This window comes from Aplosporella prunicola (genome assembly GCF_010093885.1).
Source record: "Aplosporella prunicola CBS 121167 unplaced genomic scaffold K452scaffold_32, whole genome shotgun sequence".
In the NCBI taxonomy this organism is placed as follows: Eukaryota; Fungi; Ascomycota; class Dothideomycetes; order Botryosphaeriales; family Aplosporellaceae; genus Aplosporella; species Aplosporella prunicola.
Window position 1 is genome coordinate 116,338 of NW_022983560.1, and position 26,435 is coordinate 142,772.

A 26,435-nucleotide genomic window follows, 5' to 3' on the forward strand; every position below is an offset into this window, starting at 1 on the left:
AAATGGGATATAAGTAGCTGCGACAACCAACAAAGAGTAAAAAAGCAGAGCAGACCGACCGTCCGATCCAGGATACCACGCTGACAAAGTAAGAGAAAAAGAAGAAGGGAACTAAACTAAGTAAGACCCAAGGAAATGCAAAATCGGAATGAAAACGACGAAAAAAAAAAAAAAAAACACCCAGTCGCCCATAACGTGCGTGCATGTCGCTGAGCGAGCTCATCCCTCATCTCCCATCTCCATCCCCACCTCACTCCACACATCACACCCCTACTTCCGCCAAAACCTCGTAAAGCTCCTCTTCCCCGACGACGGCGCCGCCGGATCAATCGGCATGCCGTCCTTACCGAGCTTGATAAACGGCAGCGGCTTCTCATCCTGCGCCATACTAGGCGGCGGGCCCGAGTTCTTCAAGAAATCCGCCATCTCGGACAAGCCGCCACGGTCCTCGCCGTCGCCCATGCGCGCATCCCGCCCCGCCATGCGCGCCCTCGCGCTCGAACTCGCGCTGCCGCCAACCGGCCCGCCGAACGGTCCTCCCAAGGACGACGCGCCCGAGGCCCCGGTGCCCCTACGCGCAACGGGCGGCATGGGTGAGAACGTCGAAGCTGGCGACTTCATCGTTGCCCCCGACGTGTTGTTCGTCATCACAGAGCCCGTCGTCTTAATCGTCGGTGCCGTGCGCGCGCTGTGCGCACTCGGCGGCGCCTTGCCGATGCTTTCGGGCGATGTCGCGCTCCCGCCCGCCTTGATCTTCTTAATCGTCTCTTCGCTGAGATGGAAAGGCAAGACGGGCGCGTTGGTCGTCACGCCCGACGGCGGCTCCGACGCCAAAAAGTCGGCCATGCTCTGCATGCCGCGGGCCGGCTTGGCGGCGCCACCGATGCTGTTAGGCGCAGCCGCGGCGCCGGTGACCTTGTTCGGAGGTGACGCGGGAGGACTGGCCGGAGGCGCTCCGATGCCCATGTGGTTGTTGGGTGGCAATGCCGTCAGGTCGTCGTCATCGTCTTCTTCTTCCATCGCCTCGAGTTCTGCCTCCAGCTCGTCGTCTGAAGGGATGGCATACGGGTCGAGACGCTTCTTGGGCCGCTTGACGGTGACATCGGGAGGTCCTGAGGATGACATGCTGCCGGAAATGGATTGAGGCTCTCCGCTGAAGGCTGGCTGGCTGGTCCTTTGAGGTGGGAGCAGGCCGCTACGCGAGTTGTTCGTGTTCTGGGAAAATTCGGATGGTACAGTGCTGGCGTACAATTCCAGTTGATCCGAATCCATGGTATCGCGGAAGGGAGCTACGGTTTTAGGGATGCGCTTGCCTGGAGCACCGGGTGGGCCCTGACGGATAAGATCGATGAGGTCGTTGTCGATATGACTCGGGCCGGCTGGGCTCCTCGGTTCGAGGTGCTTCTTCGGTGATTGAAGGCCCGAGCTTCCTTTACCAAATGCGTTTTGGGATGAAACGCCGCTAACCGAATTGTTTCGGGACGTCTTATGAGATCTGGAGAGGAGACTCCCAGCTCGAGTTCGCCCAGTTGTCGCCTCCGAGGGAGCAGACTTGGGCGGCGCCGTGATGGGAGGTCTGCTGATGGGCTTGCCAACAGGCGTGGTCGAGAGGAGGAAGTCGCGTAAGTCGAAGGTCGGATCTGTCTGGACGCGAGGTTCTTTGGGTAGTAGCTTGCTTCGCGAGTAGATGTTGTTGGAATCGTTGATGGGAGTCGGGCGAGGAGCCTTACGCTCCTTCTCCCACGTGTCCTCGGGGTCGAAGAAGCTCCGATCCGCATTGCTGCTCATTCCCCTTTTGCTGGACGCCCTAGATGAGCTGGATCGTGCGGTTGCCTCGCCGGCAAGCACGCGCGGATAACCCATGGCCTTAGCGCCTGAGCCTGAACTTGGAGACTCCATCACCTTTGCCTCATCCATGACCTGCCCGGGCTCTGGAGTCCCTTCCCGCATGCGATGCGGCGTCAGTGTGTAATACACTGTGTCGCCGCCCGCCAGCTGCGAGTCGAACGCCTTCATGCGGTCTTCCTCGGTCATGTCTGGACTGAGTCCGCCGTTGCGCCTATAGCCCAGGCTTGATTCCGATCCATGAGAGGCATGGAGGATCGACGTGCCCGCCGAAGAGACGGAAGAGACCCGTTGCAGCGCCGCACGCTCTGTCGCGTATGCCTCTGCACGAGCACGCATGCTCTCCGTTGACTTCTGCGCGAGCGTCGAAGCCGCAGCCGTTGATGGGTCTGCTGGAGCCTTTTGCAAAGAAGAGGACGAGTTGTTCGTGGAGTGAGAGTGAGTGCGACTGGCCACCGCAGCGGGCTCTATATCACGCTTCGGAGTGGTGGGGCTAGGCGTGAAAGACTTTCTTTTGCTCTCGGCCGTTACGACAGTTGGTTGATTTCTACTCTTCTCACTCTTGTTTCTCCGCGCTGCAGGGGCGGGTGCGGACGGTGGTCGCGTGGATTGCTGCCATTTGCCAGCCTCGACCTGCTCGTTGGCCGGTGCCGACCGGGGCGACGAACTATACTTCTCTGATATTTGAGCGAGACCATTGCCTGTGGACGCCGCTGCAGTGGCCGGTCTCTCAGCCTGAGCAGGTCCTGCGTTCACTTGGCCATTTGTTCCTGAGGTTCCCTCTTGCACTTCTCCTATATGGTGTCAGATCGAACAGGTCGGGTCGAAAAACATGGAAACATACTCAACGGCGGGCTGTTCCTCAAAGCTTCCAACTCGGCCTCAGTGCCTCTCATCATCAAGCTGTAACGATACGGTGAGTTCTCGCGAAGGACACTCTTGGCTCTAACCGGAGGCGGCGCAGGAAAAGCACCGGGCAGTGCTCCCGGAAGCAAGCTTTCCATAAGTGCGGGTGACAGGCTGTGATCGTTGATGGACTGCTCGCGCACATGTTTTGGCTCTTTCTTGGATTTAAGAGGTGGCGGAGTCGAGGGCCATTCAGGAACGCGCGACATACGTTTCGTGGTCATTTCTTCGTTGAACGTGGGTAAAGAATTCGACCTCGTGCGAGAAGGGCGGGCCGGAGGAGCCCCAATCGCGCCTGGCATCCAGCTGGTCGGCCTTTTGCCAGCGGCTTGGGTGGGAGTACGCGGGGTCTTAGCTGGAGCCTCGATTACCTCAAGTTGGGGTGCCTCAATTTCGGAAACGTCATTGTCAGACATCGGCAGTGGAATGTTCGATGCGATGGCTGGTTCAGCATGCTTGGCCTCGGGCATTGCTGGGACTGCGGCATCTGGGACTGGGGCATCCTCAGGTGTGTCGCCCATACTGTACCGACGATGGCTCGAAGCGGGCATCGGGTGCGATTGGCGGCCAAAGGAAAGACGTCCCGGAGGCGCAGAAAGCGGCGTGGTGGGTGCCCGGAGAGATTTCTTCCACGTCCTCCAAAGACGACCCAATGCGGAGTTCAGTGCGACCTTTTCCACATCGAATTCCTGGACTATAACTCGCTCAACATCCTCTTGTCCAAGGCTTCCGTTATGGGTCTGTCCGTTCCGTTTTTGCTTGCCCAAGACGCGTACGTAGGCTGCTTGGCCCGAGACGATGAGAGTCTGCTCAGCAATGTATTCAATGATGGAAGTCAAGAATATGGCGGCGGCCCAAGATACCAGGCCAGCGTCTGGGTTGATATCCTCGTCCTCCATGGCAAAGCTTTCGTCTTGCTCCAGGAAACGCTCTTCGTCCTCGTCCTCCAGCTCACCCAACCGAGTGTAGACCATGATGCGCAGACGCGTCCGTTTGAAGCTGGCCTCAAGATTCCATTCCTCACCACTCTGGCCGTTGGGAAACTCCTCTTCGTCCTCCCCTCCACCCAGCAGGCCCGACAGCTCTTCGTCCGCGACCTTCATGGCCTCACGCGCAAGCCGGGGCTTCAGGACATCGAGAACCGCGGGCCTGATGGCGAGGAGGGAAGGCGAACGCGCCGTCGCGAGTATGGAGTAGAGGAGCGAGTCGAGGAAGGAATTGAGCAGCGAGAGAGCTTCATCGGAGAAGAGGGCGACCTCGGCAGGCGCGTATTCGGCTTCTTCTGGCCCCAGCTCATCGATGATCTGCGCATTGTGGTGGTCGGATACGATCTGCGAGGCGGCGGCGACGGCGACGTAGGCGGGCGAGGGCGCGATGCGCGTGGGCACGAAGACGTGGGCGAGGTTGCTGGTGGTGCTGGAGTGTCGGTCGCTGGTGACGCTGTGGGCTTGGCTGGAGCGTGGCGACGGATTGCTGTCCTGTCTCGGCGTGCGATGCATTCCGGCGGATGTAAGGACGCGATTGAAAGCGGGCTGGCAGTCCAGCGTCAGCCGAGGCGCAGGTGCAACTGTCGTTGGTTCGTTTTTCGAACTCACCAATGGCAGGGTGTGGGCTAAATACGCGGCAGCAGAGGCGATCAGTCACCCGCGACGCTGGTGTCGCACAGTGAGCTCCCGCGACAGGGGAAGTTTAACGAGAGTGACGAAGCAAAAAAAGAAAGCGAGCGAGCGACAATCAAGGTTGATACGAGAGGGAGGATGAAGGAGCTAGCGATGCATGGCTTGCAGGGCTTCAGGCGGACGAGTAACTGGCCGGCCGCGGCACTGTCACAAGGCAGCGAGGGGGTGCAGAAGGAAGCAAGAGAAGGCGGGCAGACTGGAGGTGGGATGTCGGGGGGCTGAAGAGGGTCTTCAGCCAGTGAGGAGTACCCCGGTGTCGATCAGATTCAACACGGACGTCGCGCGGGCCAATGACTACTCTACTCAATCGAGACAATCAACGCACGTCTCTGAGGGATTGCGACATGACGGCCCAGGAGACCGTTTTCCGCATATATGCCAATTCCTCCCAAGTTCCTGCGCTCGTTGGTTGTGCGCGCTAGGCCGTCCCCCGGGGCACCACCTGTGACCTGACGTACATGCAGCCCGTCAGTGGCACTTGGCACCTTGACTCGAGGTGAATGATGAAACCGCTCGCGCATGACATTGCAGCGGACAGTCTGGCCCCCCCGATTACAATCGCTTCGGGCCCAGCCAAATTGTCGTGGAGCGGCTGGATCGGGGGACGAGTGGAGTGACAAAATACATCAATATGTCAAAGAGGAGCTGTGTCAGGACCCGAAGGAGCCGAAGGAGCCGAAAGACCCCGCCTGCAGCCTGGCACGGTTCCCATTGGCTGGCTCATTATCGGCGATCTGCACCGGGAGATCTTCGAGGCTCAAAGCCCTGCTCAAATTGGAATCCCGCCCTCTCGATGCTTTCTGCGCGACACATCCGAATTTGCGAGCCACTCTTTTTACACTTCGCTCGCGATACGAATGCCCTCGCCTGCGTCTTCCAGCCCCATTCGCGAGCCCTCGGGAGCGGTCCGACGTGTCTCTTCTCCTCCGTACACCATCGCCGCTCGAGCCACCCGTTCTCAGCACCGGCTGCAAGGCTGCGGAATTACAGTTCGCACGTGGCCGCTATATCGTCCCTGTTTTATCGCTTCGACTTACCGATCGATCGAGTATAGTGTGGGCGACAATATTCGCCAACTCTCTCTGCCGACGAGAAGGGTTAATGATACGTCGCTGGCAAGCGACTCGGCAAATGAGCTGATCGACAACTCAATTTGCCCATCGACGATGCCTTCAAGCAGCGGGGACGCTTAACTTTGACCTACAATGGGAGATTATCTGCAAAGCATCAGCGGTAAATCATGGCCTTAAAGTTCACCGACACTCCCGGCTTGCCGTGAGTTAGGCATCGCGCGCTTCCTTAAACAGACATCTTTAGCGACCTCGTCCCTGGGGCCGTGCGTCTCTCGATAAACCCCCTGTCGCTAAAGAGCAATAACGAGCCCAATAACCTCTCGGTACAGCATCCTGAAACACTTGTCACATCGTTACTACAGTCTCCGACCCGTCTGCCTATAAGCTGGCCATCCCGGCCAGGCACGTAAATCATTAACCCGGAGATATGCACGGTAGCCTTTCCCGACCTCCGACGTCGATATTAGGTAGTGGACTGCGGCAGTACTGGCTAATAAGTGTATATAGCTTGTCCACTATACAGCCATCATCAAAGGGGCTATCTCAAAGCACCGCCTTCGGATTTCAAAAGCATTCTCCTAAACCTTCATCCGAAGATCTCGCACCGCTCTTGGTGTCCTTATTTCCGGCCATCGACGCTCAATCTCACAAATGTGGCCTCGTGGTTCTGGATTCTCTCGTCATGTGCCACGACGCCGTCAGATGTTTGTTTGTTTGCTTTCCCCCTAGCCTTTCGCGCTCTGTCAGCAACGTCCGGTTTGTTTGCTTCCTTCCCCCCCTTGCCTTGCTCCCCCGCCACCATCACCTCCGCCTGTCCTAAATCCGTCCTAAACTTTATTTTCACGTACCCCCTCCGCGCTGCGCTGCTATTTTGAGCCCGGCACCGCTAGCGCACCGATATCCGTCCGCGCAGCGGGCTACGACGTACTGTACATGGCATCGTCCTCGCACCCGTCTGCCCGTCCGCCTGGCCGTCCATCTGTCCGCTCGTCATATTTTTGCGTGCGTCGTGCGGTGGTTTGCGCGCGCGGCGATTTGGGTTGTGGTGGTGGTGGTGGAAGGTGATGACAATACCACGCCGCGCAGCATTGCGACACCCAACACCACCAGCACTGAAAATAGACCCGCAGCCCAACTCAACCAAGCGTCCGCATAACAGACCTCTCCCTAAGCTAAGTCTCACACACCGACTCGCACCCCCCAATAACCTGACCAAGCAGACGCGGTGAGCGTTCGCAGCAACTACCCTCCCCCTTTCTCCCCACCCTCACACCACAACCCACCCAGCTCGCCCGACCTCGCCCATCCCTGTCTCGCATTGCCTTGCCCTTGCCCTCCCCTCTCCCTACCCTGCCCTGCCCTGACGCAGCACGCGCCCCGCCCGCCCCTATACAATAAATACAATAGCAGCCACGCTTCACGTACACTGCACCGCCTCGCCTCACTTTGCCATGCCATGCCTTGCCTCGCAGAGCAGAGCAGAGCCGAGCCGAGCCCCTTCGGCCGCTGTCCGCTGCGGTGCCCCGCGCTTCCAAATCCCCGGCTGGCGTGCCTCCGCGGCGGCGGGACGGGTGCGAGGCGGGTGCGCGCAGGCTGTGGTGCGACGGCGCGGCGGTGGGGTGCGGCGGATGCTTGGCTGGTGCTTGGTGTGTGTGTGTGTGTGTGTGTGTGTGTGTGTGTGGGTTGGGGTCGGTGTTGGTGTTGGGGTGCTGTGTGTTGTAAGGTTTGTGCAGGAGGTTTTAGTGGTGGTGGTTGTGGTATGGTGTGGTGTTGGGTGGGAGGGTGTGAGTGCGGAGTGTATGTAAGGTAGGTATGCATGTAGAGTGAGGATGTAGTGGTGAGGGTGGAGGGTGCGTTATGGTGTTTATTTTGGATAGGGATGAGAAGGGTGAGGGTGAGTTGTGAGTTGGGTTGCGAGAAGACTAGGAGTAGGTAGGTACCTGTTAGAGAATAGAGACAGAAGGCAGCGGAAGAGCAGAGTAAAGCAGAGCAGAGCAGAAAGAAAGAAAGAAAGAAAGAAAGAAAGGAAGGAAGGAAGGAAGGAATAAAGTGAAAGAAAAGACAACTAACCCTAGGTAGAAGGAAAACACCCACACAAACAGCAGTATCATCAATCCACACAGCACAACACACAATCCCCCCATCAATCAATCACCCTGCCCGCAGCAGCAGCAGCGCGAACTAAGCCAAAGCCAGCAGAAACAACACCAGACTAAAACACGCCGCCATTGTCCACAGACAGACAAAGCCACGCGCCAATCAACCAACCCCAGCTAAAGCACCTGCCTGCATTCTTTGTCTGCTGAGACTCAAACGCCGCTTCAACACCACGCGCAACGCACAATGCACAATGCGCTTTCTCGAACCATCGCTGTCTTTCTGGTCGCAGCAGCAGCATCCAAACACCCACACAACCACGCGCCCCAGCCCACGCGCGCGACTACATACGGCTCTGCGCATGCGTGCGTGCCGCCGTGCAGTGCAGTGCCGTGCAGTACAGTGCAGTGGTACCTCTTCCCCGGCACGCCACAACCGCAACCGCAGCCGCAGCCGCAAGCACAGGCACAGGCACAGGCACAAGGCACAAGGCACAAGGCACAAGACATAGCCGTTTCCACGCGCACGACACAGCATTGTTCACGACGCTGCCGTCGCGCCCGCAGCAGCATGCACGTCCCATGACGGCGTCCCTCCCTCTCCCTCAAAGCCCACCAGACCTAGTTTGCGTGGGCAGGCCAGGCCAGGCCAAAGCAAAGCATGGATGGTAAAGCAAAGCCCAAGCCCAGCGCCCAACCTAACGCCGCACAATGCACACGCAATGCAGTACACACGGCCGCACCCCTGCCCTCACCCCAAGGAATAGAAACAGCAAAACCCCATCCGCACAAAGCCTCCTCCCAGCGCCATGGCCGCGGCTCCCTTACCCCTACCCACACCCACAGCCTTATCCCCATCCATACTATCCCTTCCCTACCCTGCCCGCACCCGCGCCCGCAGCAGCAGTGCCGTGCAGTGCCGTGCAGCGAAGCAAAGCGCAGCCAAGCAAAGCAGAGTACAGCCAAACAAAATACAGCGCAGCAAAGTACAGCAAAGCAAAGCAGTAAAGTAGAGCAAGCAAACAATGGCATTGTACAGACGCTGTGCTGGGGGACGGGGGTGTATAAACGACGGGTAGTTGTTTTTCTCGACAACGAGTCGTACTTCCTACTTACTTGGTTGCGTACTTACTTGCGTACTTGCGTACCTGTATTGGACTCTACTGCTGTCTACCTTGTCTACCTACCTTGTCAGTGTGTCTGTCTGTGGTTCGACTGGATCGGACTCGTCGCGTATACGCTCTGAGATCGACTGCCAACTCTACAGCCTACAGCCAACAGCACTCATCGCCCACGAGGAGGTGCCGTGGTGTTGTGCAGTTGTGTTTGAAGAAAAGGAACGCGAAGAAGAAGAAACCGGTCGAGAGGAGACGAGAAGAGAAAGGAAGAACAAGCAGAAGACTGCCGAAACGCCTCGCCTACCCGCCTGCCCGCCTGCCAGCTTCCCAAGCACTCGCACCCACGAGAAAAGAGTTGCGAACCTGTCTGCAACTAGACCTTACCTACTCACACACCTACCCACCTACACAAAACCCAAAAACCACACCGCCACCTCTCGAGGAGCGCAAACAATCTGCTCAGAAAAGAGCCGACCTCCACCCCCCAACACAATGTGCCAAACGGAGAGCATATTCCACCCCCAGTGCGGGCACTGGGCGGCGCGCCCACGCTTCGTGGGCGAGCCATGCGTGCGCGCGCGGCGCACCCCCTCGGGCGCAACGCTACACTGCTCCTCGCGGGCCGATCTGGGCGTCGCGAACGAGGCGGGCGTGTGTGCTGTTTGTCGACGGGGTGGTGGTGGGAATGGGAATGGGAATGCTGGCGGTGTGCGCGGAGTGGGGTTGGGGTTGGGTGGCAGGAGTGTGCGTGTGGGCACGAGTTTCGATGGCGTGGGCTTCGTGGGGGATTGGAGCAGGAGCTGCGATGGTGATGGTTATGGTGATGGTGATGGTTATGGTGATGGTGATGGTTATGGTTATGGGGATGGGGATGGTGAGAGCGAAGGGAGGGCCAGTGCCAGTGCCAGTGGCAGGAATAGCAATGCCAGCGCCCACGCCCACACCCACGCCAGCGCCCACACCAACGCTTCCACCAACACGACTACCGCCTACACCACCGCCTCCACAGCCACAACAGCACGAGCACAAGCACAAGCACCAACACCATGGCGGCCCTTCGCGGGCCTGAGCGACGGCGCGTGGCAGAGCATTCTGGCAGCGCGGCGCAGCAGGGCAGCAACGGCAGAGCAGGGGGCAGCTACAGTTACGGCCACTGTCACAGCCACTGTCACGGCCACAGCCACGGCTACCGCTACGGCCGCAAGCAGCAGCAAGTTTGTGGCGTATGAGTGGCGGGGAGGGGTGTTGGCGTAGTGAGGCAGTGAGGGTGGGGTGTGAGGAGAGAGTGAGTGAGTGGGACGCGGGAAGTGGGCCACGACGAGAAAAGAGAGAGGAGAAGAAGGACAAAGAGAAAGGCGACGATGCTAACGAACACTGCTGCCGGATGCCGACGGAGCGGTGAGGGGGCCACGGCGCTGGACGCCTGGGTCGCTGCCCTGCCCTGTCCACCTAGTGACGGAGTCGTTGGGCTGGCTTGCGCTGCTGTAGGGCTCAACGGGCGTTTTTGGGATTTTGCTTGTGCGTTGTTTTTGTGCATGGTGGGTGCCAAGGCGTTGTTTTTTGGTGACAATGACGGGGATGGATGGGATTGTGATGGTGGTGAGGAGTGATTGCCCGGTGTTGTGAAAGGATGCTGACGATGATGATGATGCGCGATGTACTGTACTGTAAGATGAAGGGAGAAATAAAAAATTACTGGATGGATGACGACGAAGAAGAGAAAAAATCAAAATAGCACTGTGAACCGTCGCTCGCTCGCAGGGTCCGTCAAGGGTCCATCAGAAAAGTGTCGCGTGGTTGATGTCTAGAAGAAGCTGGACATGCTTCTAGAAGACAGACGATCAGCCCCGGACGGCGCGGGAGCTGGACATCGCGCAATCTTTCTCCACACTTTGCCTTGCGGGCACGAGCTTACCGGATGCGCTTGGCGCAGGCGTGGAGGCGTGCCGTGCCTGGTACCTTTCCCAAAGTCGCAGCGGACGAAGATCCGGAGTGCATGTGTTCAGGTCTGGGGAGGGAGGGAAATGAGGGGGGGGGGGGCGGGGGCGGGTGAGGGCGGGAGAGCGGGAGTTTACGGGAGAGGTGCGGAGTCCCCGGGCTTGTCCGTACGTGGTACGTAAAAAAAGTGAAAAAGAAAAAAGCGTTCCAGGTCGAGCAGCGGGGTGGGAATTGCCTCGCACCCCGTCTTTTCGCCAACCCGCCATTTTTCGCGCATCCCTCAACACCCCCCTGCACAACGGCGTGAAAATCTGACGAGGCCAAGTGGAACTTGCAGGGCGATCGGGCGGCGGTCCACAGTCGGAAAAAAGGAGGAGGCATCTCGGCCCTTGGACACACAACTACCTGCTGGCAAAAACGCTGGCACGCCATGCTCGGAGCGACGGCCCCCCTTTGTTCGTGGTTGACAAAGGAGATGGTCGGGGTGGCGATGGCGGTGCAGTGCAGTGGGCGCTCCGGCCTGGGGGCGGCCGCGGATGGGCCCAAGAATAGGACAGGCAGGTTCGTGTTCCGGAACAGGCATCCAGGCGTGGGCTGCGTCGGCAAGGCAAGTGGCGCCGATCATGGGCCGAGGCCGGCTCTAGCCGGGCTGTGTGTCATGGCGCGTCTGTCGATTGGGCGATAAGGGCCGCGTTGGGGTACTGTCTTCACCCGATGTCGCGAGGCCCGGAAAAAGGCGCGGCCGCCTGCGCCGTGCCCTCCGTTGGCCCCCTGCGCCTATCTACTGTGTTGAGCTGAGCCCGTCCCACGGCCTGCGGGGTACACACTGCTCTTGCTATCGGCGTTGCATAGTCGTGCTATCTTCGTATCAGCCTTCCTCCTCTCTCTCTAGGTCTGTAGGCCTGTAGCTCGTACCCGTTCCCCTGCCGCCCAAGCCGCCGCTGCTGTGTTTATCGTGTGCTTTGTACCCAAGCTATCAAGTTTATACTCGGCGCAGCAGACCAGGGCCCCGGCTCGTCACCGGTCACAGACGGGCAGTGTAGGGCAGCAGAGATAGCCGGTGGTAGCGTGCACGAGAAAGATGAACAAATGCAAAAGCCGTCATTGGCCGTCAGCGCTCGGTCGAGGCGGCCGGCGTCGTGGTACCGTAGTATGAATCCCACGGCGCTGGAAGTGGCTCAAAACCCTGGCGCCCTGTCTCTCTCAGCCCTCCCTAAATATCTATCTGCCCCCCCGCGCCGCTGCTTCTTTTCAACATTCCCATTCTCCTCTGTCCCGACTCCAATCGGCTTTCTTTCTTCCTGCGCCGACTCCCGACTCCTCTCTCCATCCTTCCCTCTCTCTCTATCTCTATACTTGTCTTTATTCTGCCAGTTCATACACATCCTTCACCATGGTATGATGCCGCCTGCTCCTTTGTCCCTTCCTCCCCGCGCCGCAATTCACTGACAATGCAACTCCAGGCCGACTCAACAGTTATCTCCAACACTGCTACTGTGAGTACTTTGGTGGTCCCTGGCTGCGGCGCCCTTTTACTGACCCGCATCGCAGCTTGAGAAGTACATGAGGTTGCCCCAGCGCGGCTCCATCATGGCCGAGTACGTCTGGGTTGACGGCTCCAACGGTGTCCGCTCCAAGAGCAAGGTGAGTCAAGCTCTCTCATGCCCCACAATCGGCGGCGCAATGGGTGTGCGCGCGCGCATCGCAACTGCGTGCTTTTTAGCCCGCTTATCTTCGGCCGCGCGCGATTATGCGCGATGATGCCGCTCGCCCGCGCGTGCCCCCCACGCCCGGTGCCCGGTGTCGCCGCCGCCGCCCTAGCTGCCACCGCCCGCATTCCGCAACGAGTCACACGAGCTCTTGGCTAACCCGGCTCCCCTCCCCCCTGCAGACTCTCCCCAAGAAGCCCGAGAGCATCAGCGAGCTGCCCGAATGGAACTTCGACGGTTCGTCGACGGGCCAAGCCCCTGGCGACAACTCGGACGTGTACCTCCGGCCGGTGGCCATGTACGACGACCCGTTCCGTCTGGGCGACAACATCCTCGTCATGTGCGAGACTTGGATGTCGGATGGCACTCCCAACGCGTACAACTTCCGCCACGACGCCGCCGTCGTCATGGAGGCCTACGAGAAGCACGAGTTCTGGTTCGGCCTGGAGCAGGAGTACACGCTGCTCGACGTCAACGGCTGGCCCTACGGCTGGCCCAAGAACGGCTTCCCCGCCCCCCAGGGCCCCTACTACTGCGGTGTCGGTACCGGCAAGGTCTACTGCCGTGATATCGTCGAGGCGCACTACAAGGCCTGCCTGTACGCCGGCATCCAGATCTCGGGTACCAACGCCGAGGTCATGCCCGCCCAGTGGGAGTACCAAGTCGGCCCCTGTGTCGGCATCAACCGTGAGTCACACCACCCTTTCCCGTCTCGTAGTATGATCTAGCTGTATTAACCGAGGCACGTAACAGTTGGTGACCAGCTCTGGATGTCCCGCTTCCTGCTCCACCGCGTCGCGGAAGAGTTCGGCGTCAAGGTGACGTTCAGCCCCAAGCCGATCCCCGGCGACTGGAACGGCGCTGGCCTGCACACCAACGTGTCGACAAAGGAGATGCGCGAGGAGGGCGGCATCAAGCACATTGAGGCGGCGATGGAGAAGCTGGCGGCGCGCCAGAAAGAGCACATGGAGGTGTACGGCGAGGACAACCAGCTGCGGATGACGGGCCGCCACGAGACGGCCTCGTACGACAAGTTCACGTGGGGCGTGGCCAACCGCGGCGCCTCGGTGCGCGTCAACCGCGCCGTCGCCGAGGAGGGCAAGGGCTACTTCGAGGACCGCCGCCCCGCCTCCAACGCCGACCCCTACCAAATCACCGGCATCATCGTCGAGACGCTCTGCGGCAAGGTCGAGGGCGCCGACATGACCAAGAAGGTCCGCGAGGCGGATACCATCATCCAGGACACGGTCGTGCCCATCACCAAGCCGTAAAAAGCTTTCTTCTGCATCCTTCCCGCCAGCTAGCTGCACCTACACGTCGGCGTAGCGGGCTTTTTTGCTTGTTGTTGTTGCATCATGCATCATCATCATCATCATCCTCTCTTCGTCCTTCAACCTGGGCTTGGGTATAGAACGGTGTTTTCCGGGGTTCCTGTTTATCGTTTCCGCATTCCGCATCACTAATGAGAGAGGCGGGCCCAGTCGCCGCGAGGTTGCAGGCCCGCCCACCACCTACCTACCTATCTAGAAAGGAGAGAGCGAACAGATGGCTGGCTAGCTGTCTGGCTCGTAGTCGGCGCTGCTAGCTGCTGCTGCCGTTCTGGCGCGCTCTCCCCGCTGCATGTCTCACTCACCTTTACACGTTGTCTCTACTTCGCTCTCCCCCCTACACCATCACCACACACTTCTCTAATGTACGCCAGTGCGGATGCATTGGAAAGACGATTCCCCACCCCTGCTTTTTCGCGAGCTACCTATTTGGGTTTTTGTTTCTCTTATAACGCTGTTGTTGTTTTATGCTTGGGCAAGAGCAGAGTACGGTAGCTTGTTGCTTGCTTTGCTTTGCTTAGCTGGCTAGTTAGCTGGTTAGCTAGTTAGCTAGTTATTCATGTCGTCGCGTCGCGGAAGCACGCGCGCGTTTTGCTCTCGAGTATGGTTGCGTGCTTTGTGATTGTGAGTGCGTGTGAATGTGAGTGAGTGTGTGGTTGTCGTGGTGGCGGTGCTGCTGGGTCTGACGACTGGAGTGTCTTTGTGCTTATGGCTTAGGTGTGCTTGCTTTGTCTGTGACGACTACAAAGCACACAACACACAACACGCTGTGCGATGCGATGCGATGTGAGCTAAGCTAAGCGGCGGTGACAAGTGTCAGTGTCAGTGCCGTCGTGGTCGTCTTACATGCATACATGCAATCCAGACACAGCCAGCCAGCCAGCCAGACAGACAGACAGACAGACAAACCGTTGGCACGCCTTAGGGCTTCAGCTTCAGGTGCCGTTTGTTGCTCTGACCAGTGCTGGTGTCCTCCGTATGTAGTATCTAGTAGCTGCTCTATTCGTACACGGAGGAGGTGGTGCGTAAGCTAGGGCGTAAGCTAGGGCGTAAGTTGGGGTGTTTGGGTGGTGTGGTTGGGAGGGTGTAGGGTAGGGTAGGGTAGGGCACACGTGCTTGCTTTCCTTGTTAGGTGGGTGTAGAGGGAGGGTTGAGTTGAGGGTACTTGCCAGAAATTGGTTGGCACGGTGTACTCGTATAGGTGGAGTTAGATGGAGGCGGGACGGGCCGTGCCGCTGTGTGTGGGTAGTTGGTTGGTTACTCGTACAGTAGGTGGAGAAGCGTCGGTGGCTAATGCTCTGTTATATGTGTTGTAGGACGGAAACGTAGCTCTCACTTCGAAATAGTTTAATACTAACCTTACTTTTCTAGTAGTTAGATATAGAGTATCTCTATACTGCGGGTTATTGTCGTCTTCACCTAATAGTACTCTATAGGTTTATAAAAGCGAATATAGTATCTAAAAAGGATTCTTACTTTAGGTTATTCTACCTACTTACTAAGTCTAGTAAATTATAAAGTCTTAAAAAACATCTAACGTAAAGCGAGTTTATTTATATAAATAGCAAAGTGGTATGCTTTTACTTCTACGTTGGTTTTATATCTAGATGCCTGAGGCATAGACGGAGGATTTAGTAGTAGTATATACGAGTATAAATATTTATATAGCTCTATTTCCTAGCAACCAACGAAATCCCAACCAACCCAATCTCACCGCAGCAAAACCCCCATGACAACCTACCTAACAGACCGCCCTACCTTCTCCCCTCCCCTCTTCCCGCCACACGACCACACAACCACACCCCGCTATCCCCAACCACGTCCCCATCCATCCATCCATCCATCCCAGCCACCATAACATCACACGTTCCCCCTCCCTTGACCCAAAGCAAAACCACTCCGGCTATACCCTCACCATCCATATCCACATCTATACCCGCACCTACCTACCTATACCAGCAACCAAACCACGGGCCGCGCACACGATCGCCCCGACGCAAACCGAGCTGCAGTACGGGAGTGGCAGGCATGAGTCAAGTCCAAGCCACGACCAGCGCCGCGCACCCGCGCATCTGCCCGTCCGCACATCTGCCCGCCAAGCCACCAGGAGCGGAACGCAACGCAACGCAACGCAACTGCAACGCAACGCAACCGTAACGCAAGGCACAAGGAGCGTCGGCCGTCGGGCGCGGGGGATGGGGATGGGGATGGGGGAAAAGCGCTCACACCCAACATCAAAGGGCAATTCCTGCTCTGTGCGCATGCGAGGCCAGGCCCAGACACCCAGACGCCAGAAGCAGACGCCCGAGTGAGTGACTCGTGAGTGGGATGCGATGCGACGTGATGGGATGGGCGTGCTTGCTTGGTGCCTGAAACCCAGAGGTACCTGATGCCCAGAGCCAGGGCAGGGATCGGGAGTGGGCGAGCGGGCAGGCCAAGAGCCAAGAGCCAAGACCTGGCCTGAGGCAGGAGCCAAGCGCCTAGAGCGGGGTGCTGCTCTGCGTCGGGTCGGGTCGGGTCGTGCACTGGGTGTAATCTGTAGGTTGTGCCTGGTGCCTGCTGCGTGCGTAGGTAGGGTATGGTATGCGTTGCGCTGTGAGGGAAGAGTGCTGCGGAGAGAGCGAGTGAGGGAAGAGTGGTGAGGGACGAAAAGGACAATACCTACACCTACATACATATAGATCTAGTGGAAAAGCTGGTATACAGTAAAGCATCACCTCCCCCCCCTCCTTTCCTAAAACCTAAAGCTACTACGTAGGTATACGAATCCGTACAGCATTAAGACCCCCCAAAACCGCGCACCTACCTACACCATTCATTCCCTGCTACTTCAAGCAGTAAGCACCCACACACACACACCATCCCTCCCCGCCATATAAGCGCCAAGCACACATCACACCCACACACACACGCACATCGCGGGCCGCGCGGGCCGCTCCTTCCGAGTTCCGACTCCCGACTTCCATGTGATGCGATGCGGAGGTGGGTCATGGGTTCGTATTAAGGACGGGGTGGACAAGGTAGGATGAAGAGAGTAACTACACAGGCAAAACGTGTGGTTTTAGTAAGAAACTAATGAGAAGGTGGGGGAGGGGGAACTAGAGGAGAGGAAAGAAAGAGGAAGAGGAAGAGAGAGGAAGGAGAGGAAGAGAGAGAAAGAGAAAGGGTGGTTAGGTTGCTGATGATGATCTACCTAGGTTGATAGGTACCTAGCTTCTTCTCCGCATATGCCCGAGCTTTAACTTCAGTCTACCACACATAGCCCAACGAAAACACAACCCGTCGTTCGCGCAGAAGCTCGTCTCGTCTCATTGCGTCAACCCATACCTACCTCCCCATCCCCCTAAAGCCTCCCACCCCTCCCCGCAGCCCACTCCACCCAAACCCCGACATCAGCACTCAGCTCCAGCGCCCTCCCCAAGCGCTCCAACGCCCTAATGCGCCTCCGCTGGTCCTCCTGCACGCGCTCTCCCGCCCCCTCCCCCTCCCCCTGCCCCTGACCCCTCTCCAGCGGCGGCGCCAACAAGTTCTGCTCTGAGATCGCGACATCCGCATTCGGCAGTATCGACGCGGCGAGCGTGACGAGCCCTGCCGGCGCGGCGGGCGCGAGCAGCGCGTCCAGCGTCTCGATCGGGGCGTGGTGGTGGGGCGTTTGGTCTTGATTTTGATCTTGGTCTTGTTGAGGGGCGCTGTTGGAGCGGGGGTACACGACCGTGAGGGTGGGCGAGGGGCCGGTGACGGCGACGCCGATGCTGATGGGGAGGGAGGGGTTAGCGGCGTCGGCTTCGGCTTCTGCGGCTGCGGGCGAGGCGTCGTTGCAGAAGGATGCTTGGAGGAGGCTGGTCAGGTGCGCGTATTGGCGAAGGATCTAGGTGTTTGTTAGTACCTACGTACGTGTGTACGAGTCGCAGAGACTAGCGCTGCGAGGCTTACCGGCAGGATCTGGGTGATCTGGCGCGGGTGATCGAATGGGATCTCGTCGACCACGCGGCAGAACTCGGGCTTGTTGACAAACAGGGTGTTTTGATGCCGACGATCATGCTCCCTGCCGTCCTCATCCACTACCAGCACGTTCTTGACACTGCTGTATTGCTTTGGCTCCTGCGGCCCAAGCGCCGCGGCCGCGGCTTCTTCCTCCGGCTTCAGTATCCCCGCGTCCAGCGTGACCCAGCGCACCGTGTTCTCGTTGACCTGCGCATTGACTGAGGCCAGGATCTGCTGCGCCGTGTTGGCCGGCAAGACCAGTGGCGGGTTCAGCTTGGCGACGAAGCGCACGTTGGGCAGCTTGCCCATGCCGTCCAGGGCCATGGGGTCGTTTTGTGCGCTGTCTGTTGCGCCAGAGTATGATGGAGGCGGATCCAGCCAGTCGATGATCGACGCATCAAAGAGATCGTTGGGGTCCGACGCCTTCTCGACTGTATCGGATACCCACGAATCGCTGACGCGGATGGACGGGTACAGATGTGCTGGAGACGATTCACACTCGATTGTGAGAGAGTAGATTCTGTCCGCAGACTCGTCAGACGATGCGTCGTCAGAGTCGTCGATATCCATTGCCGTGTCGTTGTCCGCATCGGGAGCTTTTCTATGCTTGCTGAAGACGCTTCTCCGCTCCATCCAATACTCCCAGGACAGGCCGACGGTCTTGTTGACGTTCATCCTGGGCCTTCCGCTCTTCTTGCACAAGACCTCGCGTGCTGCCTTCTCGTCAGCATTCGACCCAGACGCATCAAACAAAGCTTTCGCAGTCTTCTTCTCATGCTCGAACAGCTTGAGAAGACTCGTGTAGACGCCATTGATCGCCTCGAAGCAGCTGACCTCGGGCTTGCCATCCTTGAAAATGCTGAGATTGTCCAACCGGGCCAGCCGCTCGAGATTTTTCGAAAACTTCTCCAACGACAAATTTATGCTCGCCGCGCCGGGCGCCGGGCTCAAGTCATCCTTGAAGATCCTCGCCGCCGAATCCTCGTGCTTCTGGATAGCTTCAGAAAGAGCGCCAAACGAGACACTGACGTTCTCGACAGCATTTCTGCGAAAAGTGACCTGCAACGTCAGAACCAGCGTTAGACGCGCACCAAGCCGCCGCGCAAACTCACATCCAGCATGATACTCGTATGGGCCAGGAGCACCTGCTCGCCGCTAGCATCCGAGAGCACCTCGCTCGAGAGGCCCAGCTGTTTAGCCAAGCGCTCGAGGCCCTCCTTGCTGACTCTGCCGGGGCGCGCCTTCAGCGTCGCAACAATGCCCTCCAAGCGCTTGCGCTGCTCGGTGTCGTCGGGGCGGCCGCCCATGGAGCTCCCCAGGCCCATGCCCAGCCCCAGCCCGCTCATCCCGCTCATACTGATGCCCATGCCGACGCCGCCATCCAGCGCGCCCAGCGCGCCGAGCCCCAGCCCCATGGCGCCAGGCGAGTCGAAGCTGATGGCGGCCGCGGCCGGCGAGCTGCCCACCAGGCCCTTGGTGTGGCTGTGCGACGCGTTGAAGGGCGACTTGCCGGCCTCCTTGCGCGTGGCGGCGGGCGAGGGCACGCTGCGCGGGGCGGGCGAGGGGAAGGCGCCGAGCGCGTTGGGCGTCGTCGTCGTGCCGTGATGGGCGGTGGCATGGGCGGCGGCGGCAGGGTGTTTTTGTAGGTTCGTCGGCGTCGACATATTTTCTGGTCTCGGTGCGCGCGCGTTGTGGAGTTTAGGGTTGGTGGCTGCGGTGCGCGCGTATCATGGCCGCTGTTCCAATTGGAGCTCTGGCGATGATGTTTGGCTGGAGGCTGGAGCTCTCTTTCCCTCAGTTGACAGACCGCCTTGGCCCCTGCCCTTGTGCCGAGGCATGTGAAGTACATAAACTCCGCGTGCCGGCGCTGACAACTGACATACATGTAACCGCATTGCCGTTTCTGTATTTCCTTGAACCAGTCTTCATCTAGAGTGTTTGATCTGTATTGCCATCGCCATGTCTCCCTCTTCATCCAACAACTACTCGTACGAGTACTTCAACGTCACCTTTCCCCAGCCCTACATCGCGCACGTCGAGATCAACCGGCCAGAGAAACTCAATGCCTTTATCGAGATGTGAGCTCTTTCAGTAATATATCCCCCAAAACAATCCCAACTCCATCTCTCTATTTCTTTAATTCCCCAACTTCTACCACTCCAACATCCACATCACCTATCCCGCATCCATATATACCTACCACCCCACCACCCCAAACAAACAATCAACCAACCAAACTAACCCCACCACCCCAAGCATGTGGCAAAACCTCGCCAAAATCTTCACGCAGCTCTCGCACGACCCCTCCGTGCGCGCCATCCTGCTCACCGGCGCCGGCGACCGCGCCTTCACAGCCGGGCTAGACGTGCACGCCGCCGCGCAGAGCGGGCCGCTCGCCGACGCCGAGAAAGAGGGCGCCAGTCAGGACGTTGCTAGGGTGAGTCGTCGTAGCAGTAGCAGTAGCAGTAGCAGTAGCTTGTTACCTATCTTTTTGTTTGTTTGTTCGTATTAGGAAAGGACGTAGGTTGCGCGGGCCGAGTTAAGAGAGAGAGAGAGAGAGAGAAGACGCGGGAGCGAAGAGGGAGAGTAAGGTACAGCTTGACTGACTGACTGCCACACACCAGCGCGCCCTCTACAACCTCCGCCACATAACCGACTTCCAAGCGTGCATCACCGCGATCGAAAAATGCGAGAAGCGTACGCCCCCCAAAAACCCCCCACCCAAAAACCCACACTAACCCCCCCCACCCCCCCTTAGCAACCCTCACCCTCCTCCACAGCCTCGCCTACGGCCTCGCGCTCGACATCGCATTATCCACGGACCTGCGCATAACCACCACTTCGACCCGCTTCGCCATCAAAGAAGTCGACATAGGCCTAGCCGCAGACATCGGCACGCTGACGCGGCTGCCCAAAGCCGTGGGCAGCATGGCGTGGGTCAAGGACGTCGCGCTGACGGGGCGCGTCTTCGGCGCCGAAGAGGCGCTGCGCGTGGGACTCGTGAGCGAGGTTGTGCAAGGCGGGAAAGAAGAGGGGGTGAGGAGGGCGCTGGAGGTGCTGGGGGTTGTGGCGCAGAAGAGCCCCGTGGCGGTTAGGGGCACGAAGGAGATATTGGATTATGGCTGGGGGAGGACGGTCGAGGAGGGTGAGTTTTGTTTTGTGCTTTGTTTGGTTTTATGGTTTTGTGTTTGCCTTTTTTTTTTGTTTTTTTTTTTTTTGGTCGTGGTGGTGGGAGAGGGGACTGTGTGTGTATGGGCTGCTGCTAACGAACCGTGCCATTTTTAGGTCTGCGCTACACGGCTGTCTGGAACAGCGCCATGATCCAGACGCAGGACATCAAGGACGCGCTGCTCTCCGGCATCCAGAAGCGGAAGCCCACGTTCGAGAAGCTGTAATGGTTACCCCGTACCGATACCAGCACGGCAATGTCACGGCATGTGCAAGCGCCGGCTGTACATACATACGATGACAAGTAGTCAAGTTCCCTGTGCCAAAGTTAGTCAACCGCCGTTGCCAAACGGCGCCATATCACGCCAATTCAAAGCTTCTTTAGGTGACACCATGATTAAAATCCCATGCATTGAAAAGTTTTGGATTTTCTCTGAGCGCCGTGAAAGTACAATGCCCATGTGAGTCGCGAGGTAAATGCTGATACCTCACGGCTGCTCTTTCGTATCCATCATGCCCCATAGAGCATTTGCACACACACCCACCAACAAAAAACACCCCGCTTAAGCCCTGCTCATGACACCCCAGGCACGGATCTACAACGCCATCAGCACACGTCAAGGGCACGGGGATTGCTGCGGAAACACTCACCTTGTTGTCGGTGTAACCGGCGAACAGGGTCTGGCCATCCGCCGACCAAGCCAGAGAGATACACTCGGGCTCGCGGCTCTTCTTGCCAACCTCGACGTACTCGGGCTTGAGCTCGTCAACCTTGCTCTTCTTCTCGAGGTCGAAGATGATGATGGAGCTGGCGGTGGCAGCGCACAGCCAGTAGCGGTTGGGGGAGAAGACGAGGGCGTGGATCTCGTCACCGGCGGTGAGAGAGTAGAGGTGCTTGGACTCGTTCAGGTCCCAGAGCATGGTGGTGCCGTCCTTGCCACCGGAGGCGCACAGGGAACCGTCGGGGGAGATGGTGACGGTGTTGATGTAGCCGGTGTGACCGATGTGGTCGGTCTGGATGCGGCAGGAAGCGAGCTCCCAAACCTGTTGCGCAGAGTTAGCGCCTGCGATGCCTTTTTTTGCGGCGTTTGAAGTGCAGTGTGAAAATTGCGGTGTGGATCAGTGCTTTGGTGAATGTTTGTCTCATAGCCCGAAGGTCTCTGAAGTAGCAAATACTTTAAAATGCATAGCATCATGTGAAAGGCGAAGCGGGAAAAATTGCGGGGTATGTTCTTGTACGCACCTTGACGAACTTGTCCCAGCCAGCAGAGACAATGACGGGGTTCTGGGGGTTCGGGGAGAACCTCACGCAGGAAACCCACTCGGTGTGGCCCTTGTCGGTGATGGTGTACTTGCAGTCACCGAGGGTGTTCCAGAGCTTGATGGTCCTGTCGCGCGAGCCGGAGACGATCTGGCGGTTGTCGGCGGAGAAGGAGACGGAGAGGACATCGTTGGTGTGGCCGACGAATCTCCTGGTGGTGACACCGGTGGAGAGCTCCCACAGACGGAGGGTCTTGTCCCAGGAGGAGGAAAGAGCGTAGGCACCGTCAGAGGAGATGACCTGCAAATCAATCGCGTGTTAGCGCCCACTGTCCCACGCTCGAAATTCGGCCTGCTACTGCTCGCCGGGCGCGCGGAGGGACGTACGCAGTCGGAAACGATGTGGGAGTGACCGTGGAGGCTGCGCTTGGGGTAGCCGTAAGCCTGCTCGTCGCGGGTGAGGTTCCAGATGATGAGCGACTTGTCGCGAGAACCGGACAGAAGCATGTTCGGGCTGTCCGTCGATTAGCCTCCAATTGCTCCAAAAGCCCAATTTTTTCCCCCAGCGTGCGCAACTCACTTCTCGAGGGAGGTGGCCAGCGACGTAACCCATCCGGAGTGGCCCTCAAGGGTGCCCCGCAGCACAAGTTGCTCGGCCATCTTGGTGTTTTGTTGGTGGGAGAGGATTGTCGAGTTCGCTGGTTGGTTTCGCTCCGCGAGAAATGATCTGAAGTCGTCGAAGAGCTGTGTGCCGTAGGGACGCTCGGGCTCGCCCTTCGCCTAGTCCACCAATCAGAGAAGCGAGCTGGCTTCCGGGTCGCCCCAACGGGACCCGCCCTTGTGTGTGCCTGTTCCTGGTGTGCGGGGGGGGCGGCAACACGACGGCGCCTTGCTGCACGATTGCTTGGTCGACTCAACGACGAGCAATGCAACTGCAACGCTGGTCAAATTACATGATCCCATCACACAACGGAACTACCATCGTGACCAGTCTGCGTTCGTACGACTAGCTTCAGACATGGTCGAAGCGTGAGTGTTACGAAGAGATTTTGTGCGAGTCAAATTCCATCTAGCTTGAGTTCGATTGTACGGATACGAGAATATTTGAGTCTAAACGTCTTGGATAACGGTGTAGATACTAGCTGCGGACACGTCCTAGGCCTTGTGTCAGTCAGCAGTTTTAAGCATCGCACAATTGGTTAATTTGACCTAAGTATTTGCTATCACGACCCCACTCGTGTCCACGACACGTTCATCTACAAGCGCCCGTTGGCTCAGCTCCGTTTGGTTCCCAACTCTAGCCAAACCTGCGAACTACTTCATAGAAGCATAGTCGAACCAAGCGGAAGAATTGACACATATTTTGTACGCTATTCAGCTGCACATACAGTGCAAGCTCGTAGACAGGCAAAAGACTATCTGTAGGGCTCTATCCGGTCGTCTATGAGGATATTTGGAAACGTCTACAGTCTTACGAACTCTTTTTCTTTTGCTCACTGGATCAAACCCCGCTCCTATGGAGTCTCATTAAGCTACACTGGCTGACGAAGCACAAGCTTTTTCTCTTTCGTCTGCTGCCGCAGATCGCAGATCACCAGCACTGCAATCCCCAAGATGTCTCCAAGTTGGACAGCAGCACACGGAGATGAGGGTGAAACGTGCGATTGCGGGGGAAGCTACCATTTCTCTGGGTACCGGTCCTGTGCTTCAAGGTGGAACTCGTAAGCGCGGGATCAAACGTGACCAGAGTCAGTGTCGTTGAGGGTTTCAATGCACCGGACGAGGTCGAACCGGAGGCGCATTGCATTGAATGGCGCTCGGAAGTGAACATTCCCGAGAAGAAGAACATGGTCCATGCCTACTAGTCCAGGTTACATTCCCAGCAGAAGTTACAATGGAACGGCCTTTGACAGGGTCTGATACGCAAAGGAATAGACGGAATGGACGTGCCGTCGCATACGGGGCAGCTAGTAGGTGCCACGAAGCAGTAGGTACTGATTCGCTACTCTGAACCAGACTCCTCGGGCTCTTTGACGGCGTCTCGCAAGAACTGAGATATTTTAGTGCGCGTTCAGTATAGAGATCAACTGGCAACTTACCTCCTTCAGCCTCCACTTCAGGTCGTTCAGCTTGTCAGCCTTAACGACAAGGGTCTCATCGTCTAGGTCCTCTATAATGTAGTCGTTGCGCTCGGCATCGATTTTGAGGATAATGGTCTTGATCGACTCGTCGCACTGGACAAGCACGCCTGCACGGACGTGAGCGATTCAAACTCGAGCAGTCTCAGGCGGCCCGAGGCAGCACGCACCTTTCATAGCACGGGGCATGATGGAAGTCTGGTTATCCTTACGGCGCAGTCGACGGGCTGAAACGCCGGCACTTGGGGGTTTACGTGAGGCGCGTGAAGAATAGAGGGCGCGTTAATTAAACGTCCAGTTGACGCGGAGAAGTCGGCACGGCGGAGAAAAAAAAAAAAAAATGAACACAGCAGCTTGTGAAAAGAGCGACAGACACGCAGCAGCAGCGCAGTTGAAGCGGTGGGCGGGTGATTCGCAGGAAGTGTGCAGGTGACGGAGTCGGAGTTTCAGCTAGAGATCGCCCGACGCGGACTCCTGCAGGGCTGATCGCACATGCACCGGTCGCCGCAAAGTCCGTGGACCCTCGTCATCCCACGCCATCCGCTCTTCTCAGCCACCTCCAACGCTTCCCGCACACTCTCAACTTCTCTCTCTCTCGCGCTGTATATTTGCTCCTTGCTTATTGCCGTTTGGAGATGATTGCGCCCTCCCTGTCCCCAGTCCTGCGCTGATTTATTCTAATAATATTATTTGCCTGCGTCCGCCACACATACGCGCGTTCTCTACTCTCATCTCTCTCGTCACTCTCTTGCCGCGCTCATCCGCCGTCGGGCCCGTCGTCTTGCTCCTAGCCCTGTCTTCTCTGCCTTTGCTTGACTCCTGCCATTGACGCCCTCGACACTGCTTGCCATGCCAGTATGACGAGTCCCACAGCGTTTTTCTCCGCACCTTCCTGTCGCCTCGGCAACTTTTACAGCCCCATGCTTTTCCTCTGGGGGATGTTCCCCATCACGACAATGGCCCATCCTGCCCTCTCCCGACCAGCCGACAACCACACCCACAGCAAACGCGCCATTCCCGAAGGCGAAAGTGACGGCGACGTTCCACGCAGCGGTGTCATAAACCTGTACTTTCTGTTCATCGGCGTTGTCGTCATACTCCTCCTCATCGCCTTGTACCTGCTGCACCGCCGCAAGAAGAAGCGCAAGGAGATTCTCCAGGCAACCGGGCAAGCGCACCTCGCACGCGACCTCGACGGCTGGGCAAACACCCGCCGCTGGATCCACGGCAACCGCGCGCCGCTGCCGGAGCTCGCCCACCCGCCCGTCGAAGGCCTTAACGAGCACGGCGAGGCGCCTCCACCGTACCAGCCAGCACCGGGGCCCGCGCCCGAGGTCGCCGAATCCCCTGTCATCATGGCTGGCGGAACCGAAATGCACCAAACCCCGACGACAGCCGCGACGCCGGACTGGACGGGCAACCCCGCCGGCCTCGCCATCCCCATGCGCACCATCACGCGCGACACGCAGGTCTCGAAGCCGCCCGACTACGACGAAGCGCTCGAGGGCCACGGGCACGGCGGCGAAGCCAGCGACCTGGCCGACGCAACGAGCTCGACGGCGAACCTCGCCCGGCCCTCCGTCGTGCGGCACGGCTCGTGAGGCGCTGCCGCTTCTTTTGTTGCCTCCACTGTGCGCGCCCCAACTCGCGTATCTACCTAATGCCGAGACCTGCTGTCTCTGCCCGAGCAAACGCATCATATACGCGCGCCGCGCAGCTTCGTCGTCGTCCTTGCGACGTGGTGTGGTGCGCCACAGCAGCCTAGGTAGCTAGCTTAGCGCAGCCCTGCGCCGCGAAACCCACCATGGCCACTGACGCTGCGGCGCGTTTATCGACTGTCCGTTTAGCGAGACAGAGCAGGAAACCCAAGAACAGACCGCGTCGGGTCGTGCTGTGCTGTGCCACCACCACCACCACCGTACTTCGTCCGTTTCGTCAGGGCTGCGCGGCCTGTTGGCAACGGGGCAGTGCTGCGCCACGAGTACCGCACCACACAACACGCTTTAGCACGCTTAGCACGCTTGTGGCGCTTGCACATTACTACCTAGCACACGTATACGTAATCTGACATAAGTCCTACGGCTCGGGGGGAGAGTGTGTTGGTGTGGGCGGCGCGGCGCAGAGCGGAGCAGAGCTGCTACGTACATACCCTACATGCTTACTCTTACTCTTACCATCAACACCAAGAACCAA

General features: G+C 58.3%; 8 protein-coding genes across 8 annotated transcripts; 4 read left to right on the top strand and 4 right to left on the bottom strand.

Annotated features, from left to right (window-relative positions):
• Positions 1-139: 139 nt before the first annotated feature.
• Positions 140-4,612, bottom strand: K452DRAFT_321925 (uncharacterized protein). The gene is made up of 3 exons (XM_033544448.1): positions 4,347-4,612; positions 2,690-4,283; positions 140-2,639 (listed from the first exon to the last, which is right to left on the bottom strand). Exons 2-3 carry the CDS (start codon positions 4,248-4,250, stop codon positions 271-273), a joined length of 3,930 nt encoding a protein of 1,309 aa, XP_033392948.1. The 5' UTR covers positions 4,251-4,283; positions 4,347-4,612; the 3' UTR covers positions 140-270.
• A 3,648-nt stretch (positions 4,613-8,260) lies between these two features.
• Positions 8,261-9,971, top strand: K452DRAFT_362037 (uncharacterized protein; the record flags this gene model as incomplete). Its single annotated transcript, XM_033546470.1, has 2 exons — positions 8,261-8,793; positions 8,867-9,971. 2 exons carry the CDS (start codon positions 8,261-8,263, stop codon positions 9,969-9,971), a joined length of 1,638 nt encoding a protein of 545 aa, XP_033392949.1.
• Positions 9,972-11,779: 1,808 nt separating this feature from the next.
• K452DRAFT_291771 (uncharacterized protein) lies at positions 11,780-13,701 on the top strand. Its single transcript, XM_033541247.1, has 5 exons — positions 11,780-12,051; positions 12,119-12,151; positions 12,207-12,299; positions 12,547-13,051; positions 13,118-13,701. Exons 1-5 carry the CDS (start codon positions 12,049-12,051, stop codon positions 13,633-13,635), a joined length of 1,152 nt encoding a protein of 383 aa, XP_033392950.1. The 5' UTR covers positions 11,780-12,048; the 3' UTR covers positions 13,636-13,701.
• Positions 13,702-16,644: 2,943 nt separating this feature from the next.
• On the bottom strand, positions 16,645-19,432 carry K452DRAFT_278893 (uncharacterized protein). Its single transcript, XM_033539390.1, has 3 exons — positions 18,789-19,432; positions 17,626-18,735; positions 16,645-17,560 (listed from the first exon to the last, which is right to left on the bottom strand). The coding sequence occupies exons 1-3, from the start codon at positions 19,338-19,340 to the stop codon at positions 17,036-17,038; spliced, it is 2,187 nt and encodes a 728-aa protein (XP_033392951.1). The 5' UTR covers positions 19,341-19,432; the 3' UTR covers positions 16,645-17,035.
• A 203-nt stretch (positions 19,433-19,635) lies between these two features.
• Positions 19,636-21,071, top strand: K452DRAFT_236134 (uncharacterized protein; the record flags this gene model as incomplete). The annotated part of the gene is made up of 5 exons (XM_033537486.1): positions 19,636-19,754; positions 19,933-20,113; positions 20,301-20,373; positions 20,435-20,821; positions 20,962-21,071. The coding sequence occupies 5 exons, from the start codon at positions 19,636-19,638 to the stop codon at positions 21,069-21,071; spliced, it is 870 nt and encodes a 289-aa protein (XP_033392952.1).
• A 336-nt stretch (positions 21,072-21,407) lies between these two features.
• On the bottom strand, positions 21,408-22,797 carry K452DRAFT_362041 (uncharacterized protein; the record flags this gene model as incomplete). The annotated part of the gene is made up of 5 exons (XM_033546471.1): positions 22,685-22,797; positions 22,492-22,618; positions 22,088-22,405; positions 21,496-21,888; positions 21,408-21,440 (listed from the first exon to the last, which is right to left on the bottom strand). The coding sequence occupies exons 1-5, from the start codon at positions 22,762-22,764 to the stop codon at positions 21,408-21,410; spliced, it is 951 nt and encodes a 316-aa protein (XP_033392953.1). The 5' UTR covers positions 22,765-22,797.
• A 1,309-nt stretch (positions 22,798-24,106) lies between these two features.
• Positions 24,107-24,431, bottom strand: K452DRAFT_302150 (uncharacterized protein; the record flags this gene model as incomplete). The annotated part of the gene is made up of 3 exons (XM_033542550.1): positions 24,107-24,154; positions 24,204-24,352; positions 24,413-24,431. The coding sequence occupies 3 exons, from the start codon at positions 24,429-24,431 to the stop codon at positions 24,107-24,109; spliced, it is 216 nt and encodes a 71-aa protein (XP_033392954.1).
• Positions 24,432-25,198: 767 nt separating this feature from the next.
• K452DRAFT_302151 (uncharacterized protein) lies at positions 25,199-25,843 on the top strand (the record flags this gene model as incomplete). Its single annotated transcript, XM_033542551.1, has 1 exon — positions 25,199-25,843. The coding sequence occupies one exon, from the start codon at positions 25,199-25,201 to the stop codon at positions 25,841-25,843; it is 645 nt and encodes a 214-aa protein (XP_033392955.1).
• Positions 25,844-26,435: the final 592 nt, after the last annotated feature.

Coding starts and splice junctions, on each gene's coding strand:
- K452DRAFT_321925 (XM_033544448.1), bottom strand. CDS start 4,250: ATGCATCGCACGCCGAGACAGGACAGCAATCCGTCGCCACGCTCCAGC. Junction 2,640..2,689: donor GAGGAACAGCCCGCCGTTGA/GTATGTTTCCAT, acceptor GACACCATATAG/GAGAAGTGCAAGAGGGAACC.
- K452DRAFT_291771 (XM_033541247.1), top strand. Junction 12,152..12,206: donor TTATCTCCAACACTGCTACT/GTGAGTACTTTG, acceptor CCCGCATCGCAG/CTTGAGAAGTACATGAGGTT. Junction 12,300..12,546: donor GTGTCCGCTCCAAGAGCAAG/GTGAGTCAAGCT, acceptor TCCCCCCTGCAG/ACTCTCCCCAAGAAGCCCGA.
- K452DRAFT_278893 (XM_033539390.1), bottom strand. CDS start 19,340: ATGTCGACGCCGACGAACCTACAAAAACACCCTGCCGCCGCCGCCCAT. Junction 18,736..18,788: donor ATACGAGTATCATGCTGGAT/GTGAGTTTGCGC, acceptor CTGACGTTGCAG/GTCACTTTTCGCAGAAATGC. Junction 17,561..17,625: donor AGATCACCCAGATCCTGCCG/GTAAGCCTCGCA, acceptor ACAAACACCTAG/ATCCTTCGCCAATACGCGCA.